The sequence below is a fragment of the Rhinoderma darwinii genome, chromosome 1 (assembly GCF_050947455.1).
Source record: "Rhinoderma darwinii isolate aRhiDar2 chromosome 1, aRhiDar2.hap1, whole genome shotgun sequence".
Classification (NCBI taxonomy): domain Eukaryota; kingdom Metazoa; phylum Chordata; class Amphibia; order Anura; family Rhinodermatidae; genus Rhinoderma; species Rhinoderma darwinii.
In genome coordinates this window covers 476,550,255-476,570,806 of record NC_134687.1, presented here as the reverse complement: position 1 = coordinate 476,570,806, position 20,552 = coordinate 476,550,255, and the positions used below count along the sequence as shown (strand labels likewise).

The window sequence follows — 20,552 nt, the reverse complement described above, 5'->3', positions numbered from 1 at the left end:
ATTGTGAACAGACATCCCGTCCTGGCTGGAAGGAATGTCTAGTCACGGTCTAAACACTTCAGTAACGTTAATATGTCAGTATAAGAGAGCACATAGTGAACAACGCAGTGTCACTATGCGCTGTCTAAATGAATGGGGAGAAGTGTATGACGCTGATTGGTCACTGATTGGTCAGCGTCATACACTCCTCTGTACAACGCCCACTTGGTCTATAGTAAAAACACGCCCACTTGGGCATTAAGAAACGAATTAGCATAAATCTAAAATCGCTAATAATGTGGTAAAAATAGATAGTTTTTCTAAATAAAAAGCACTGCTGTCACCTACATTACAGCGCCGATCTCATTATGTAGGAGATAGGGCACTTATAATGTGGTGACAGAGCCTCTTTAACTCCCTGCACATTAAAGAGGCTCTGTCACCAGATTATAAGTGTCCTATCTCCTACATAATCTGATCGGCGCTGGAATGTAGATAACTGTGGTTTTTATTTTGAAAAACGATAATTTTTGAGCAAGTTATGAGCAATTTTAGATTTAGTTTCTTAAAGACCAACTGGGCGTGTTTTTACTTTTGACCAAGTGGGTGTTGAAAAGAAGTGTATGAGGCTGACCAAAGTAAAAACACGACCAGTTGGGCTTTAAGAAAGTAAATCTAAAATTGCTCATAACTTGCTCAAAAATTATGGTTTTTCAAAATAAAAAACACTGCTGTTATCTACATTACAGCGCCGATCAGATTATGTAGGAGATGGGGCACTTATAATCTGGTGACAGAGCCTCTTCAACAGGTATTAATCAGGTCCATTGTTGTTTTAGGAGCGAGTCGACCGGTGCTTGTCTTCTCTATCCTAAATTGATTTATTGTTCTAGCTACAAAGATAAGTTTATAGCCATTAGCTCTGAGGACTATTGTTTGCACAGGGTTGTTTTGTTTTGGATTCCGTGACATTTTAGATGATCCCTCATGTGTTTGTAAACTCTATGATTTAGATTAAAGCGTAGCTAAACTTTCGCAAAAAAAATAAAAAATATTTAAACTGCTATATAAAAGTTTCTCTATGTGACTTCATTACTCCTAGCAATATTTTTTCACTTAAGTACCCTTTTTGGAAACCGTCCACATCTATTTTCTCCCACTTCCTGATTCTGGCAGTTGCTAGGGGCGTGTCTTCTGCTACTGGAGCGCCTCTCACACAAACTATAGTCCTGACAGTAGCAGAGCTGTCATTCTCCTCCCTGCCGGTTATAGCACAGGGGACAGGGGGAAGCGGGGACAGGGAGGGTGCGACAGACCTGCGCTTCTGCTACTGGAGCGCCTCACACACACCCTATAGTCCGGACAGTAGCAGAGATGTCATTCTCCTCCCTGCCGGTTATAGTAGAGTGCACAGGGGAAAGAGGGGACAGGGAGGGGGCGCCAGACCTGCGCTCTGCTACTGGAGCGCCTCTCACACACACTATAGTCCGGGCAGTAGCAGAGCGGCCATTCTCCTCCCTGCCGGTTATAGTAGAGTGCACAGGGGGAAAAGGGGACAGGGAGGGGGCGCCAGACCTGCGCTATGCTGCTGGAGCGCGCCTCTCACACACACTATAGTCCGGACAGTAGCAGAGCAGTCATTCTCCTCCCTGCCGGTTATAGCACAGGGGACAGGGGGAAGCGGGGACAGGGGGAAGCGGGGACAGGGGGGGTGCGACAGACCTGCGCTTCTGCTACTGGAGCGCCTCACACACACCCTATAGTCCGGACAGTAGCAGAGATGTCATTCTCCTCCCTGCCGGTTATAGTAGAGTGCACAGGGGAAAGAGGGGACAGGGAGGGGGCGCCAGACCTGCGCTCTGCTACTGGAGCGCCTCTCACACACACTATAGTCCGGGCAGTAGCAGAGCGGCCATTCTCCTCCCTGCCGGTTATAGTAGAGTGCACAGGGGGAAGAGGGGACAGGGAGGGGGCGCCAGACCTGCGCTATGCTGCTGGAGCGCGCCTCTCACACACACTATAGTCCGGACAGTAGCAGAGCAGTCATTCTCCTCCCTGCCGGTTATAGCACAGGGGACAGGGAGGGTGCGACAGACCTGCGCTTCTGCTACTGGAGCGCCTCACACACACCCTATAGTCCGGACAGTAGCAGAGATGTCATTCTCCTCCCTGCCGCTTATAGTAGAGTGCACAGGGGAAAGAGGGGACAGGGAGGGGGCGCCAGACCTGCGCTCTGCTACTGGAGCGCCTCTCACACACACTATAGTCCGGACAGTAGCAGAGAAGTCATTCTCCTCCCTGCCGGTTATAGCACAGGGGACAGGGGGAAGAGGGGACAGGGGGAAGAGGGGACAGGGGGAAGAGGGGACAGGGAGGGTGCGACAGACCTGCGCTTCTGCTACTGGAGCGCCTCACACACACCCTATAGTCCGGACAGTAGCAGAGATGTCATTCTCCTCCCTGCCGGTTATAGTAGAGTGCACAGGGGGAAAAGGGGACAGGGAGGGGGCGCCAGACCTGCGCTATGCTGCTGGAGCGCGCCTCTCACACACACTATAGTCCGGACAGTAGCAGAGCAGTCATTCTCCTCCCTGCCGGTTATAGCACAGGGGACAGGGGGAAGCGGGGACAGGGGGAAGCGGGGACAGGGGGGGTGCGACAGACCTGCGCTTCTGCTACTGGAGCGCCTCACACACACCCTATAGTCCGGACAGTAGCAGAGATGTCATTCTCCTCCCTGCCGGTTATAGTAGAGTGCACAGGGGAAAGAGGGGACAGGGAGGGGGCGCCAGACCTGCGCTCTGCTACTGGAGCGCCTCTCACACACACTATAGTCCGGGCAGTAGCAGAGCGGCCATTCTCCTCCCTGCCGGTTATAGTAGAGTGCACAGGGGGAAGAGGGGACAGGGAGGGGGCGCCAGACCTGCGCTATGCTGCTGGAGCGCGCCTCTCACACACACTATAGTCCGGACAGTAGCAGAGCAGTCATTCTCCTCCCTGCCGGTTATAGCACAGGGGACAGGGGGAAGCGGGGACAGGGGGAAGCGGGGACAGGGAGGGTGCGACAGACCTGCGCTTCTGCTACTGGAGCGCCTCACACACACCCTATAGTCCGGACAGTAGCAGAGATGTCATTCTCCTCCCTGCCGCTTATAGTAGAGTGCACAGGGGAAAGAGGGGACAGGGAGGGGGCGCCAGACCTGCGCTCTGCTACTGGAGCGCCTCTCACACACACTATAGTCCGGACAGTAGCAGAGCGGCCATTCTCCTCCCTGCCGGTTATAGTAGAGTGCACAGGGGGAAGAGGGGACAGGGAGGGGGCGCCAGACCTGCGCTATGCTGCTGGAGCGCGCCTCTCACACACACTATAGTCCGGACAGTAGCAGAGAAGTCATTCTCCTCCCTGCCGGTTATAGCACAGGGGACAGGGGGAAGAGGGGACAGGGGGAAGAGGGGACAGGGGGAAGCGGGGACAGGGAGGGTGCGACAGACCTGCGCTTCTGCTACTGGAGCGCCTCACACACACCCTATAGTCCGGACAGTAGCAGAGATGTCATTCTCCTCCCTGCCGGTTATAGTAGAGTGCACAGGGGAAAGAGGGGACAGGGAGGGGGCGCCAGACCTGCGCTCTGCTACTGGAGCGCCTCTCACACACACTATAGTCCGGACAGTAGCAGAGCGGCCATTCTCCTCCCTGCCGGTTATAGTAGAGTGCACAGGGGGAAGAGGGGACAGGGAGGGGGCGCCAGACCTGCGCTATGCTGCTGGAGCGCGCCTCTCACACACACTATAGTCCGGACAGTAGCAGAGCAGTCATTCTCCTCCCTGCCGGTTATAGCACAGGGGACAGGGGGAAGAGGGGACAGGGGGAAGCGGGGACAGGGAGGGTGCGACAGACCTGCGCTTCTGCTACTGGAGCGCCTCACACACACCCTATAGTCCGGACAGTAGCAGAGATGTCATTCTCCTCCCTGCCGGTTATAGTAGAGTGCACAGGGGAAAGAGGGGACAGGGAGGGGGCGCCAGACCTGCGCTCTGCTACTGGAGCGCCTCTCACACACACTATAGTCCGGACAGTAGCAGAGCGGCCATTCTCCTCCCTGCCGGTTATAGTAGAGTGCACAGGGGGAAGAGGGGACAGGGAGGGGGCGCCAGACCTGCGCTATGCTGCTGGAGCGCGCCTCTCACACACACTATAGTCCGGACTGTGTAGTGTGTAGAGGCAGAGACCTTCCTGACGTCACGAAGGGGGCGTGCACATCTGACGTCTGGAGGGGGCCGCCACCCACCCGTACTCCTAGGCAGCAGAATCCGTACACCGATACATTCAAACGGTGTACGGATTTTTGCTAGCAACAAGAGAAATACAAGAAATAAAATGTAGTAAAAAAGTGTCAGAGTAGCCATTTAAAAACACATATAAACACAAAAAGGAGCCCAAATTCATTAATAAAGTATATTACAAAATATATTTATATTACACATGCTGCTAGAAAATAAAAAGTTGATCCAAAGTTTAGTTACGCTTTAAGTATAAAATAAAAAAGTATTTTTTTTTATCATATGGATTAGACTTCACGGATTCTTGTAGATCATATATATTTAATTTTGTATACCTTTTCAATATGAGATATTAATATGCACTGGGTTGAATCTATTGGGCCAAGCATACAGCCATGGCAGGAGCACCAATAGGGTGTCAGGGGAAACCTCATCCATCTGTCTAACCATTTTGATACCGTTGTCATTGAAGGGGTGAAACGGACGGAATCGGAGATATAATCGGATTCCGGATATTGCAGTGGGATGTCGGCTGTATATTACAGCTAATAACAATCACATCTAAGTTCATAAACTTAGATGTGACCGATAACAGCTGGATCCTGCGTGTCAGAGACATGTAGGACCAGGGCTGGCCTTAGGATAGATGGCGCCCCATGCGAAATTATCTTTCAGCACCCCACCCCATCATAAAAAAAATGCCCCATAAAAAAAAAAGTATAATGCCATATATAGTGCTCCCACACAGTATAATGCCCCTTTAGTGCCCCCCATACAGTATAATAATCATATTTAATAACATAACATATATTATAACCCCTTCAAGGACACAGTATTTTGTCCTCCAATTGTGCCCACACAGTATTATGCCTTCTGTAGTAACCCTACACAATATAATGTTCGCTTAGTGGCCCCCACACAGTATAATGCCCCCCTCCCCTGGCTGCCACACACAGCCTCTCCCTTGTAGATAGTGCCCCCCTGTAGATTGTGCCATACAGCCTCCCTGTAGACAGTGCCAAAATTCCCCACCTCCTCTTTGTAGATCGAGCCATACAGCCCCCTACCTCCCTATTGTACACAGTGCCCCCCCCCCCAAAAAAAAATTGTACTCACCTAGGCCCCGTTCCCACGACGAACTGACGAACTGAGCTGCTCCATGACGGGATCCTTGCGTAGGCCGGCGTGATCATGCAGCCTAGTACAGAGTTTCCCAAACTTTTTGGACTCGAGGCACCACTGGAAAATTTCCTCAGGACACCCCTACCAAAAGTTGTTTTGAGAAAGACAGAAAACGGCTAAAAACAAGAACTACACTTTTAGGGTATGTTCACACAGCGTTTTTTGTAAGGCAAAAAAAAAAATCAGCCTCAAAATTCCTTCAGGAAGTTTGAAGCAGATTTTGAATTGACATTGTTTGATTTTTTTATTTTATAGTTTTTTTTAAGCCATTGAAGCTAATGCAAAAGACGCATGCAAAAAAGTACCAAACGAGTGCCGCAGGCATTTTCTGCCTCCTATTCATTTCAATTGGGGCTCAGAGGTGGAAACCACATCAAGACCATCAGCCCCCCACTCAGATTCCCCCTTGTAGGTAGCGCCACACAGCCCCCTGTAAATAATGCCAGACAGCCCCTTGTAGGTAGTGCCACACAGCTCCTTGTAGGTAGTGCCACACGGCCCCCTGTAGGTAGTGCCACACGGCCCCCTGGTAGGTAGTGCCACACGGCCCCCTGGTAGGTAGTGCCACACGGCCCCCTGGTAGGTAGTGCCACACAGCCCCCTGGTAGGTAGTGCCACACAGCCCCCTGGTAGGTAGTGCCACACAGCCCCCTGGTAGGTAGTGCCACACAGTCTCCTTGTAGATAGCGCTCCCTCCCCCTTCCTGTAGATAGCGCCACTGTAGCTCCCTGAAGGAACGGAATCCCCCTGTGGATGGGGATTCCACTCCTGGAGCGCTCCGCTCGATGTCTTTGTCCATATATGGACAGTGACATCAGGGGCAACTCCTGAAGCGGAATCCCCGTCCACATCGTTGCCGACGCTGTGACCGGGGATTCCCCTCTAGGAGAAGCTCCTGTCGTCTGTGTCCATTTATGGACAATGACGTCACTGGCTTCTCCTGGAGTGGAATCTCCGGTCACAGCGTCGGGGATTCCACTCCAGGAAAAGCCCCTGACGTCTCTGTCCATCTATGGACAGTGATGTCAACAAGGGCCTCTCCTGGAGTATAATCCCCGGTCACAGATTCGGCAACGCTGTGGACGGGGATTCCGTGTTCATATACAGACAGAGACACCAAGCGCTCCGTCCAGGAGCGGAAACCCCGACCACACGGGGATTCCGCTCTTTCAGGGAGCTACAGTGGCGCTAGTAGTTAGTGGCATCGCTACCTCTGTAGCCATGGTCGCAACGGGCGGGACGGGCACCCTCATGCCCAATGTCGCCGCTATGGCTGCTACAGCGGCAGCAAGCCACTGAGTGAAGCGCACGGGCGGAAAGGTGGCTGCTGAGTCGCCGGGCCCGGGCGCTTGTGAAACAAGCAGGGGAAGGGAGCCAGTGCAGCGCCCCTTCCACCTGCTGGAGTGATGCGCCTAAGGCCAGCCCTGTGAAGTACCAGTTTTCTCCCGAGCGCTCAGTCCTGCTTACCCGAGGGATTCGGCTTTGACGGCAAGATACAACTTCTATGTATATAGGATACATAGAGCTGTATCTCAAAAAGTAAGAACATTTTTAATAAAAACCTATTTTAAAGTTGCATAAAATCACATAATACATGGTTTTAATTTTATTTTTAAATTTGACTTTAAAAAAAAAAGTCAATATCCTTTAACCACCAGTCAGTGTATATTGCCCATAGAACTCCTATGCACTTTTGAACATTCAGATTTCACATAAAGCTGAACAGTAACTACATTCATATGTTACTTCAGACATTCCTGCATGTCTATGTGATTTTTACCTCCGGAGGATGAGTGTGCTCAGAAGGAGACAGAGGTTCCCAGCCAGAGTACTGTCCACGCTCTTTTTGTTTCTGGTGATATATATCTGTTAGAGATGGAATTCTCGCTTCCTCAGGCTAATACATTTAAAAAAGAAGAATGATATTGTTACACAAATAAAAAAAAGAAGACGTTGAAGTGCGGTCATCAAGTTCTTCCTTATTCACACTTTGCTATTTAGACAAGAAGGAAGCAAAACAAATCTCTCTGGGCAATTGAGGCCAATTTAGCCTCACAGGGAGAATAATCCTTTACTTTTAAATCAATGCGTTTATCAGGATTATAAAACGGAAGCCATGGCGCTAATGTAAACAGAGCTTTAAAGAGGATCTGTCACTAGTTTATTAATGCCCTATCTCTGAACTAATCTAATAGGCGCTATGATGCAGATAACTAGTGTGATTTTTTTTCCCAAAAACGTTTATTATTTGCAAAGTTCTGTGCATTTTTCGAAATATGCGTATTTAGCTCTAATAGCCAAATAGAAGGTGACTCTTTCTTTTCACTCTGGGCAGTGTATTGTTTTCTGTATGACGCTGTCCTATCATCATAAAGCTTCTCCCCCTTCCCTGCCCAGCAACACAGCGTGATCTATAGCTTCCATTCCCGACTGTGTTTTCAACTGGTCATATCTCCAGTTGTTTCACAGCCAGAACTTAGAATCTCATCCTTCATATGCCACCAAAACCGCTGTTCTAGGTGGTCCACAGCCGGAGATATGGCGATTTGAAGTGATCCCCGTTCCTCCAGCCTCAGTCTCTCACACTGTGTGAAGCAGCTTCATGCTGATAGGACAGAGTCAGATACTGTGATGCAGCTCCACCTCAGGAGAATCGCTGGGGTTGACACCCACTTGCCAAGTATAGGCTCATTTGCATATTTAGAAAATAACTTTTAAAATAATAAATGTTTTGGGACAATTTTCACTAGCATTATCAATGTGACAGCGCCTATTAGATTAGCTAGGAGATTGGGCATTACTAAACTAGTGGCAGATTTTTTTTTAAGCTGCATTTAGACGACCATACTGCAACAGAGTCAACATAGGGGTCACATTACCATATAGTGCTATTGAATGGATTAGATCAGCACAGAATTCTTGCGTAAATATCCTTATGATGAGCCACCCACAAAAGAACTCCAAGGAGTTGAGGCTGCACTCCAAACCCATTGAAGTTTGTTCGCGGATGTCAAATTCTCTGAGGCTACAACCCGCTATACAAGCCTATTTATTTTTTTTTACAGTGCGGTTCCTATCTTTAAGATTAGATTTATGATAAAACATAATGCACATATCTGAATTATCTAAAATTCCCATTCTGTTTAACACCTTCCCGACATTTGTCGTAAGTATACGACATGGAAAGCCAGTGCTTCCCGCAAAATGATGTATACTTACGACAAATGCATGGCACCGCCTCAGAAGCTGAGTCGGTGCCATCATCCCCGGATGTCAGCTGTATCTGACAGCTGACATCCTGCTGTAACGGCGGGGACCGAAGTTAGCTTCGATCCCGACATTAACCCCTTAAATGCAGCCGTCAAAAGCTATCGCTACATTTAAAGAGGCTCTGTCACCACATTATAAGTGCCGTATTTCCTACATAAGGAGATCGGCGCTATAATGTAGGTGACAGCAGTGCTTTTTATTTAAAAAAAACTATCTATTTTCACCACTTTATTAGCGATTTTAGATTTATGCTACTGAGTTGCTTAATGCCCAAGTGGGTGTGTTTTTACTTTAGACCAAGTGGGCGTTGTACAGGGGAGTGTATGACGCTGACCAATCACCATCATGCACTTCTCCCCATTCATTTACACAGCACATAGCGATCCTGCTAGATTCTTATGTGCGGTCTTATACTAACACATTAACAATACTGAAGTGTTTAGACAGTGAATAGACATTCCATGGGATGTCTATTCACAATCCCTGCACTTCGTTACTGTTTCTATAGTAGTTACAGCAGAGGAAGCGTAATCTCGCGAGATTACGCGGTAAATGGCAGGTTACAACGAGATCACGCTTCCTCTGTTGTAACAACCACAGACAGAGTAACGAAGTGCAGAGATTGTGAATAGACATCCCGTGGAATGTCTATTCACGGTCTAAACACCTCAGTATTGTTATTGTGTTAGTATAAGACAGCACATAAGGATCTAGCAGGATCCCTATGCGCTGAGTAAATGAATGGAGAGGAGTGCATGATGCTGATTGGTCAGCGTCATACACTCCCCTGTACAACGCCCACTTGGTCTAAAGTAAAAATACGCCTACTTGGGCATTAAGCAACTCATTAGCATAAATCTAAAATCGCTAATAAAGTGGTAAAAATAGATCGTTTTTTTAAATAAAAAGAACTGCTGTCATCTACATTATAGCGCCGATATCCTTATGTAGGAGATAGGGCACTTATAATGTGGTGACAGAGCCTCTTTAAGGTGTCTGCAGCTCATCTACACCCCAGCAATGAAATTGCCTGGGTGTCGGTGGTTGCAATGGCAACTGTAGGCCTATCACTGGCCTCCCGGTGTGCCTAGCATGGAAAACTTCCAGCCCCCGCCCGGAGCTGGGGCCTGAAAGGCTTCCGTAGCCGCCGGCAAGATGGCGCCGGCTCAGCAGACGAGCCGGCGTCATCAGCGGTAGATATCAGCTGTATGTTACAGCTGACATCCACTTGTAACGGCAGGAACCGGAGCTAGCTCCGATCCCTGCTATTAACCCCTCAGATGCAGTGATCGGATGCGATCGCTGCATCTTTGTGGTTGCTAGCAGATGGCCAGCTGTGCCCTGCAATCGCACGACTGCTATTATTATGACACCAGGAGACCCAACAATGGCCTTCTGTTTGCCATTACGGAAGCCGATTAGGCCCCGCTCGGAGGCGAAGCCTAATCGGCTTGCTGTCAGTGAATGACTGACAGATCTAATACATTGCACTAGTAGGTAGTGCAATGTGTTAGAAAAAAAAAAACCTGGACAGTTCGACCTTCAAGTCCCCTAGTAGGACTAAAGTAAAGTGTAAAAAAATGTGAAAAAAAAGTTGTGTTTTAATTTATTACTTAAAACTTTTATTATATTTTTTACAATCGCCCTTTTTCGTTTAACAAGTCCTTTATTATTGAAAAAAAATATATAAACCATACATATTTGGTATCGCCGCGACTGTAACGGCCTAAACTATAAAAATATTATGTTATTTATTCCACGCGGTAAACGGCGTAAAAAAACACGTAAAAAATAATGCCAGAATTTCAGTTTTTTGGTCACTTTGCCCTACAAAAATTGAAATAAAAAGTGATCAAAAAGTCGCATGTATCCAAACATGGTGCCTATAAAAACTATAACTCGTCTCGCAAAAAACACGCCCTCATACAGCTCCGTCGATTAAAAAATTAAAAAGTTATGGTTCTCACAACATGGCGACAGAAAAAATACATTCTTTTCACAAAAGTAATTATATTGTGCAAAAAGTTGTAAAACATAAAAAAGTGCTATAAATTAGGTATCGCCCGAATCGTACTGACCCGCAGAATAAACTTAACATGTAATTTATAAAGCACGGTGAACGCTGTATAAAAAAACCCTAAAGAAACTATGCCAGAATTGCTGTTTTTTGGTCACCTTGCCTCTCAAAAAATAGGATAAAAAGTGATCAAAAAGTTGCATGTACCCCAAAATGGTACCAATAATCGCTACAGCTCGTCCCGCAAAAAAACAGCCCTCATACCACTACGTGTATGAAAAAATAAATTTAGTTAAGGCTTCCATAAATCAGGAAATAAGAAATATGCAGTTGTGCAGATCAGAGGGGAACATTTCGTCTGTTTCAAGAGGCGATTTATCTGGGCCCTAATATTAGGGAACCAGAAAGGGGGGGCCAAACATATCTGCTAGAAGCGAGGGAGCTCGTATTATATCAGGATAACACTTCCTAGCAAAATTCCCTAAACTGCAAAGGTGCGGAGTGTGGACCAAAAGGGGGATAAGTAAAGACACCGTTTATCAGTGCGACACCGGCCTGTGCACAAAGGATTGCTTCACAACGTAATACACATCTATGGATTATTTTATGGTTTACCCCATTATTATACCACCTGACTATGCCCCTGATGTACTTTGCTCAGGTTACATATGCCCCCACATTATAAACGGAAACACCAGTAATACTCAAACAAAACTACTATCAAGCAAAATCTACGCTTTAAAAGCCAAATGGCGCTCCCACCCATCAGAGCCCTACAGCGTGCCCAAACAGCAGTTTACTTCCACATACCGCCATACCCGGGAGAACCCTTTTAACAATTTTTGGGGTGTGTATCTACAGTGGCATAAGCTGGGCATGACATACTTGCCACTGAATTGGCAATTCTGGGGAAAAATTTTTATTTTTACTTTGCACCAGCGCATTTATTTATGGAAAAGACCTGTGGGGTGAAAATGCTCACTACACCCCTTAATAAATGCATTGAGGGTTGTCGTTTCTAAAATGGGGTCACTTCTGGGGGGTTTCTTTTATTATTTCCCATCTGAGCCTCTGCAATTGTGAACCAATTCTGTGTAAATTAGGCTTCAATTTCACATGGTATTCTCTCATTCCTGAGCCCTGTCAAATGTCCAGGCAAAAGATTAGGGCCCCATGTAGGGTGATTCTAAAACTGGGAAACGCAGCATAATTATAGAGCTGTCTTGTTATGGTGGCACAAGCTGAGCACCACATATTGGCATATCTATTGAAAAATCACATTTTCACTCTGCAATAACGAGTGCACACTAATTTATGCAAAAGACCTGCAGGGTTAACATGCTCACTATACCCCTAGGTGAATACCTTGACGGGTGTAGTTTCCAAAATGGGGGTCACTTTTGGGGGGTTTCCACTGTTTTGGTCCCACAGGGATATTGCAAATGCTACATAGCGACCAGAAATCCAGCAAAATCTGTACTCTGAAAGCAAAATGGCACTCTTTCCATTCTGAGCCCTGCCGTGTGCCCAAAAATGAGCTTATAACCACATATAGGGTATTGCCATACTCGGGAGAAATTGCTTAACAAATGTTGGGGTTCTTTTTCTGCTTTATTTTTTGAGAAAATGAAAGATTTTGCGCTAAAGCTATGACTTATTGGAAAAAAAATTTAAGTTTTATTTTCACTGCCCAATTCAAATTAAATCTATGAAACACCTGTGGGGTCAAAATGCTAACTACACCCCTAGATGGATTCCTCAAGGGGTGTAGTTTCCTAAATGGAGTAACTTTTTGGGTGTTTTCATTGTTTTGTCCCCTCAGGGGCTCTGCAAATGAGACATGGCCTCCACAAGCCATTCCTGCTAAATTTGAGCTCCAAAAGCCAAATGGCGCTCTTTGCCTTCTAAGCCCTGCCGTGGGTCCAAAAAGCCGTTTATTGCCACATATGGGGTACTGTTTTACTCGTGAGAAAATGCTTTACAAATTTTGCAGTGCTTTTTCTCCTTTAGTACTTGTGGAAATGAGAAAAGGCTAAACCTACATTTTCTTTGAAAGAACGTAGATTTTAATTTTCAATGCCTACTTCCAATCATTTCTGCAAAAAACCTGCGTTGTCAAAATGCTAACTATACCCCTAAATAATTTCCTCAAGGGGTGTAGTTTCCAAAATGGAGCCACTTGTGGGGGGTTTCCACTGTTTTGGTCCCTCAGGGGCTCTGCAAACGCGACATGGCCTGCGAAAACCATTCCTGCTAAATTTGAGCTCCAAAAGCCAAATGGCACTCTTTCCCTTCTAAGCCCGGCCGTGTGTCCAAACAGACGTTTATTACCACATTTGGGGTATTGTTTTACTCGGGAGAAATTGCTTTACAAATTTTGCGGTGCTTTATCTCCTTTAGTCCTTGTGGAAATGAGAAAAAATTAGCTAAACCTACATTTTCTTTGAAAGAATGTAGCTTTCCATTTTCACCGCCTTATTCCAATAATTTCTGCAATAAACCTGTAAGGTCAAAATGCTCACGATACCCCTAGATAATTTCCTTAAGGTGTGTAGTTTACCAAATGGGGTAAATTTTGGGGGATTTCCACTGTTTTGGCACCGCAAGAACCCTTCAAACCCGACATGGTGCCTAAAATATGTTCTAATAAAAAGGAGGCCCAAAATCCTCTAGGTACTCCTTTGCTTCTGAGGTCTGTGCTTCAGTCCATTAGCACACTAAGGTCACATGTGGGATATTTCCTAAAACTGCAGAACCTGGGCAATAAACATTGAGTTGCGTTTCTCTGGTAAAACTTTGTGTTACAAAAAAATGGATTAAAAATGAATTTCTGCAACAATAAAAAATTTAATTTGTAAATTTCACCTCTACTTTGGTTTAATTCCTGTGAAACGTCTAAAGGGTAAAGAAACTTTCTAAATGCTGTTTTGAATACTTTAGAGGGGTGAAGTTTTTAACATGGGGTGACTTTTTGGAGGTTTCTTAATATATAAGGCCCTCAAAGCCTTGTAACGTCATAGAAAAATAAAAGAAGGTTTAAAAAACGATGTCAATCTAATGTAGACATATGGGGGATGTTAATTAGCGACTATTTTGTGTGGTATAACTGCCTGTCTTACAAGTAGATACATTTAAATTTAGAAAAATGCAATTTTTTCACTAAATTTTGGTGTTTTTCACATTTAAATACTGAATGTATCGAGCAAATTTTGCCAGTAACAAAGTCCAATGTGTCACGAGAAAACAATATCAGAATCGCTTGGATAGGTAAAAGCATTCCGAAGTTATTACCACATAAATTGAAACATGTCAGATTTGAAAAATGAGGCTCGGTCAGGAAGGTCAAAAGTGGCCAAAGCAGGAGGGGGTTAAAACTAATGTGTTTTGTTTTTTTTCTTAATTTATTAAGTGCATTTTTCACACAGAGGTACACTGAACAAAACAATTTAATGACAATTAATACACTCTTTTAACCCCTTAATACCGAAGGTATTTTAAACCTTAATGACCGAGCAATTTTGTACGTTTTTCCATTGTCGCCTTCCAAGATCTATAACGTTTATAACGTCGACATCGCTGTATAAGGACTTTTTTTTTGCGGGACAAGTTGTATTTTATAATAGCACCATTTTGGGGTACATATAATTTATTGATTAATTTTGTAACAAATTTTTTAGTAAATTTCGCCATGTTTCTTGCGTCTTAATTTTACGTCGTTTACCGTGTAGTATAAATAACATAATAACTTTATTCAGCGGGTCGTTACGATTGCGGCGATACCAAATATATATGGATTTTTTTATGTTTTCCTACTTTTACACACTAAAAACACACACATTTAAAAAAAAATTATTTGCTTTTGTGTTGCCATATTTTAAGAGCCATAACTTTTTTATTTTTTGACCTATGCAGCTGTATGAGGGATTTTTTTTTGCAGGACGACTTGTAGTTTGTATTGGTACCATTTTGGATTAGATGTGACGTTTGATCACTTTTTATCAAATTCTTTTGAAGGCAGGATGAACAGAAAACAGCAATTCTGGCGTTGTTTTTTTATTATATTTTTTACGGCGTTCACCGTGCGGGTTAAATAATGTAATCGTTTTATAGTTGGGTTCGTTACGGACGCGGAGATACCAAATATGAGTAACTTTTTACTTTTTTTCATAAAGTATTTTGTAAGGGGAAAAAGTGGGGTTTTTGTTTTTTGTTTTTTTTACTTGGGACATTTATTTATTTCAAACTTTATTTAACTTTTTTTTTTACTTTATTTTTAGTCCCACTGGGGGACTTCACTGTGCAAACTTTTGATCGCTATTATAATACACTGCAATACTTCGGTATTGCAGTGTATTATTGCCGGTCAGTGTAAAACGGACAGGCAACTGTTAGGTCATGTGTCTGGCATAGCCGAACAGGCAATCACTAAATGCGGACCTGGGGGCCTTTGTTAGGCCCTCAGGCTGCCATAGACCACATCGGCACCCCGTGATGCACGCGGAGATGCCAGTGGGATGAGAGAGGGAGCCCCCTCCCTCTAAAATCACTCAGATGCGGCGCTCGCTATTGAGTGCCGCATCTGAGGGGTTAAATATGATCGGAGAAAGCTGCTAGTGGTCTCCGATCATTGCCCTGAAGCCAGAGACGGTTAGCAACAGCACGGGCTTCAGGAGATCCCCGCACGATATATAATACAGTATATATACATGCACACAACTTATGTACGCAAAATAGTTTGTTAGGAGTCGAGGCCCAGGATTTTAAATTTGGCATATGAGAACAGTAATTTACATTGGTTTACCCCTAATTCTCTTCCGATGTTTCCTACTTTCATGAAAAAAAAAATAGACTACTGGAACAGTTCCAAATTTGTTTGGCAGCCTTTAAATAACCAACTTGTCTGTTCATAAACCTGTTCAGCACATACACACAGGATTTACAGGATACATACCTCTTTGGCAGAAAAAAGTTTTGAAAATCCAGTTTCAAAGTTTTCAGGTAAAGGATGGTACATCTCCTTTTCATTCATCATCCAGTAAGTAAACCCTATTAATATACAAGACAAGGTACTCTTTGTATTTTATTTGAATAGCCCGATAGAATTAAACTCTATTACATTAAAGCATCATTTTTCTCACTATTATATACAGCTATATTGTATCATTTTGATACGAATTGTGATAAGATATGTGAAATTATTATATATCCTTATATTTTTGAACCTCTAACTCCTATGCTGTGTGTGTGTGTGTGTGTGTGTGTGTATATACACACTACCGTTCAAAAGTTTGGGGTCACCCAGACAATTTTGTGTTTTCCATGAAAACCTCACACTTATATTTATCAAATGAGTTGCAAAATGACTATAAAATATAGTCAAGACATTGACAAGGTTCGAAATAATGATTTTTATTTGAAATAATAATTTTCTCCTTAAAACTTTGCTTTCGTCAAAGAATGCTCCATTTGCAGCAATTACAGCATTGCAGACCTTTGGCATTCTAGCTGTTAATTTGCTGAGGTAATCGGGAGAAATTTCACCCCATGCTTCCAGAAGCCCCTCCCACAAGTTGGATTGGCTTGATGGGCACTTCTTGCGTACCATACGGTCAAGCTGCTCCCACAACAGCTCTATGGGGTTGAGATCTGGTGACTGCGCTGGCCACTCCATTACAGATAGAATACCAGCTGCCTGCTTCTTCCCTAAATAGTTCTTGCATCATTTGGAGGTGTGCTTTGGGTCATTGTCCTGTTGTAGGATGAAATTGGCTCCAATCAAGCGCTGTCCACAGGGTATGGCATGGCGTTGCAAAATGGAGTGATAGCCTTCCTTATTCAAAATCCCTTTTACCTTGTACAAATCTCCCACTTTACCAGCACCAAAGCAACCCCAGACCATCACATTACCTCCACCATGCTTGACAGATGGCGTCAGGCACTCTTCCAGCATCTTTTCAGTTGTTCTGCGTCTCACAAATGTTCTTCTGTGTGATCCAAACACCTCAAACTTCGATTTGTCTGTCCATAACACTTTTTTCCAATCTTCCTCTGTCCAATGTCTATGTGCTTTTGCCCATATTAATCTTTTCCTTTTATTAGCCAGTCTCAGATATGGCTTTTTCTTTGCCACTCTGCCCTGAAGGCCAGCATCCCGGAGTCGCCTCTTCACTGTAGACGTTGACACTGCCGTTTTGCGGGTACTATTTAATGAAGCTGCCAGTTGAGGACCTGTGAGGCGTCTATTTCTCAAACTAGAGACTCTAATGTACTTGTCTTGTTGCTCAGTTGTGCAGCGGGGCCTCCCACTTCTCTTTCTACTCTGGTTAGAGCCTGTTTGTGCTGTCCTCTGAAGGGAGTAGTACACACCGTTGTAGGAAATCTTCAGTTTCTTGGCAATTTCTCGCATGGAATAGCCTTCATTTCTAAGAACAAGAATAGACTGTCGAGTTTCACATGAAAGCTCTCTTTTTCTATCCATTTTGAGAGTTTAATCGAACCAACAAATGTAATGCTCCAGATTCTCAACGGAAGGTCAGTTTTATAGCTCCTCTAAACAGCAAAACTGTTTACAGCGGTGCTAACATAATTGCACAAGGGTTTTCAAGTGTTTTCTAATCATCCATTAGCCTTCTAACACAGTTAGCAAACACAATGTACCATTAGAACACTGGAGTGATGGTTGCTGTAAATGGGCCTCTATACACCTATGTAGATATTGCATTAAAAACCAGACCTTTGCAGCTAGAATAGTCATTTAGCACATTAACAATGTATAGAGTGTATTTCTGATTAATTTAATGTTATCTTCATTGAAAAAAACTGTGCTTTTCTTGCAAAAATAAGGAAATTTCTAAGTGACCCTAAACTTTTGAACGGTAGTGTATATATATATATATATATATATATATATATATATATATATATGTACCGTAGTTGGCGCATGCGCAGGAGTGCTGAAACGCAACTACCATGGTGTTTTATGAGTGGTAGTGTTTCTCTGTATCTATTCGTTCCATATACTGGATGTCCGGTTTAGACGCCATCTTTTGACATGCGCAGTAGATTCGCGCGGACGCCGCTTTTGCCTCTATACCTGATGATGCGTTCTACTTCAGTAATGTAAGTTTCATTTTGTTTATTGGCCTCTGTACCTTTCCAATTTAACTTTATTATTAATTATATATATTGTGTTAGTTTTTGTACACTTTACACTGTGACGATATAATGCATTGTATATTTATTCACTATGAAATTTTCATATATCGTATTTTTTACCTTTCACTAAGTGATATGATTGATTTTTTAATATATAGTTTATATAAATTATATTTATGTAAATCATCTCATGCACTTCCAATTTAAACTTGGCACTTTGCATAGTGCATCAGCTTTAGAAAGGTTCTGTGTTGAACCTAAACGTCGCTCACTTGAGGTGGAATAAACAACCTTGTATTCATCTACATTGAAGTCCTGGTGCCGCTCCTTTTTCTATAGACACACACACACACAACTTTTGAACGGCTCGAGGTAGAGGGTTGAAATTTGGTGGGATTTAATGGGGTCATAAAATCTACCAGTTAGGCCCCATGCACACGACCGTGCCCGCAATCACGGCCCGCGATTGCGGGCACGGCTGGCCGCTGACTGACAGCCGCATTTTCGGGCCGTGCTCCCATACAAAGTATGGGAGCACGGCCCGCAAAATGCGAAAGAACGGACATGTTCCATAATTCCCGGAACATTTCCACGGCACTGACACCCTTCCGTAGTGCTACGGAAAGGTGTCAGTGTTCAATGAAAGTGAATGGCTCCGTTTTTGCGGACCGCAAAAACAGAGGTTTTTTGCTGTCGTGTGCATCCTTAATGTCCAAAAAAAACACCGCGGTGGGGTAAGCGAGGGCAGCAAAATCTCGTCGAGTGGTCATTTGAAAGCTCTTTTCAATACAAAAACGATGCTGCAAACGATTTTGAGATAGGCTTTTTTTTTCGCTGAGATATTTAACGTTAAAATTATCATCTTCATTATCGGCTACATTTCGGTAGTCGCTTGTTGTACTCTACTCGAGACAGATGTATGAGGATTATCATGTACAGTGAGCAGAACATCTAAAGCTTTTTCATCATTACTAGCATGTTTGGGTCTTCCGGATCTTGGTGCGTCTTTAATTGAACCGGTTATTTCGAAACGATGAACAGTTTTTTTTTAACAGTTGACAATAAAATTGGATTACGGATAGGAGAAGTGGCATTGAATAAAGCCGCTACTTCTTGATAGGATCTTTTTTTTTCTTCACCATTCCCTCTCATCATTAATAAAGTGATCCTTTCCGTTTCGGTTAAATGCATTTTGTGATATGACAATAGAAATGTACAAAAATTGAAATTACTCTCTGAATTAGCACTCCCTGAAATTCACAAGCGACTACCGAAATTTGTACACATGAAATCGTGTTACAATCGTAGACAAGGTCCATTGTGTATCGCTGAGGCCGATTGTAATAATACGTAATTTATAGTCACCTTGATGTGACATTCCCAAGCTCACACACACACGCACATTTAGGGTTTTCCCCGCGCGGTACATGATAATGAAGATCACTTTAACGTTAAATATCTCAGCCAAAAAAAAAAAAATCCTATCTCAAAATCGATTGCGGCATTCTTTTCGTATTGAAAAGAGCTTTCAAATGAGCCCCCATTTGACCCCCCCCATGCCATTTAAGATTTTGCTGCCCCTGCCCACTACACCAGGGTGTTTTTTTTGGGGCGTTAACTGGTAGATATTATGACCCCATTAAATCCCACCAAATTTCCCTCTAATCGGTGGTATGCTTCAAAAATAAGGAGTGACTTATCCCTATATGATGAATATCCACAAAATAAAGAGCACGGAAGCAGCGCTCAAAACAAAGTGAGGAATTTAATCACCCAGCAGATGCAACGTTTGAAAATGCTTCAATTGACGAAGTGAACGGTTGCATCTGCTGGGTGATTAAATTCCTCACTTTGTTTTGAGCGCTGCTTCGGTGCGCTTTATTTTGTGGATATAGAGATATATATATATATATATATATATATATATATATAACACACACACATATATAGATATGTATATATGATAGAGAGATCACTCCTGTATATGGTGATGCCTTCGAAGGTATTGTAGGATATCCTTATTTCCGAAGGCATGATGAACGAATACGGGTCTACCTCTAATGTGCATGTGCTAACTATTTGGTCATCAGGATTTATATCTTTTGCGCAAGTGTTGAAATTGCACCCATGTACTTATGTATCTTTCCAACACCAATCACATTTATATTGTGTTTCTCTATAGATATGTGTTGTGTGTTACATTAATTGATACCGTTATTTAGAGGTTACCAGAAATGTCACACTTAAGGCCCCATGCACAAGGCCGTGCCCATTTTCAGGCCGTGCTCCCAGACAAAGTATGGGCACACACCACGCAAAATGCAAAAGAATGGACATGTTCCATAATTTTCGGAACAGTTCTACGGCACGGACACCCATCTGTAGCGATACGGAAAGTTGTCCGCGGCCAATAGAACTGAATGGGTCCGTAATTGTGGATCGTATTACGGCCCGCAATTACGGATAATTTTTACGGTCGTGTGCATGGGGCCTTACCCCTGAGGAAGGCTTAGTTTGCGGCGATACGGGTGGGGCTGCATATGGTCATCCCTCCTGCCACTTTTTGATGTTGTATCATTGCATAGAATGTGATATCTTATTTCATGTTATGCTAGGGACTTTTTATGCACTAGCACTTTTTGCATTTATTTGCACATTTGATTATTTA

The 20,552-nt window shown here is 44.0% G+C and overlaps 1 protein-coding gene across 5 annotated transcripts in view; it reads right to left on the bottom strand.

Annotated features, from left to right (window-relative positions):
• Positions 1-20,552, bottom strand: part of MPHOSPH9 (M-phase phosphoprotein 9) — a 167,098-nt gene that overhangs the window by 57,572 nt on the left and 88,974 nt on the right. For all 5 annotated transcript variants that reach the window (XM_075833976.1, XM_075833986.1, XM_075833995.1 and 2 more), the window contains 2 exons: positions 15,681-15,775; positions 7,223-7,339 (listed from right to left, as the gene is read on the bottom strand). In XM_075833976.1, the coding sequence (XP_075690091.1) occupies positions 7,223-7,339; positions 15,681-15,775 (212 nt within the window). The remainder of the gene's footprint in view (positions 1-7,222; positions 7,340-15,680; positions 15,776-20,552) is intronic.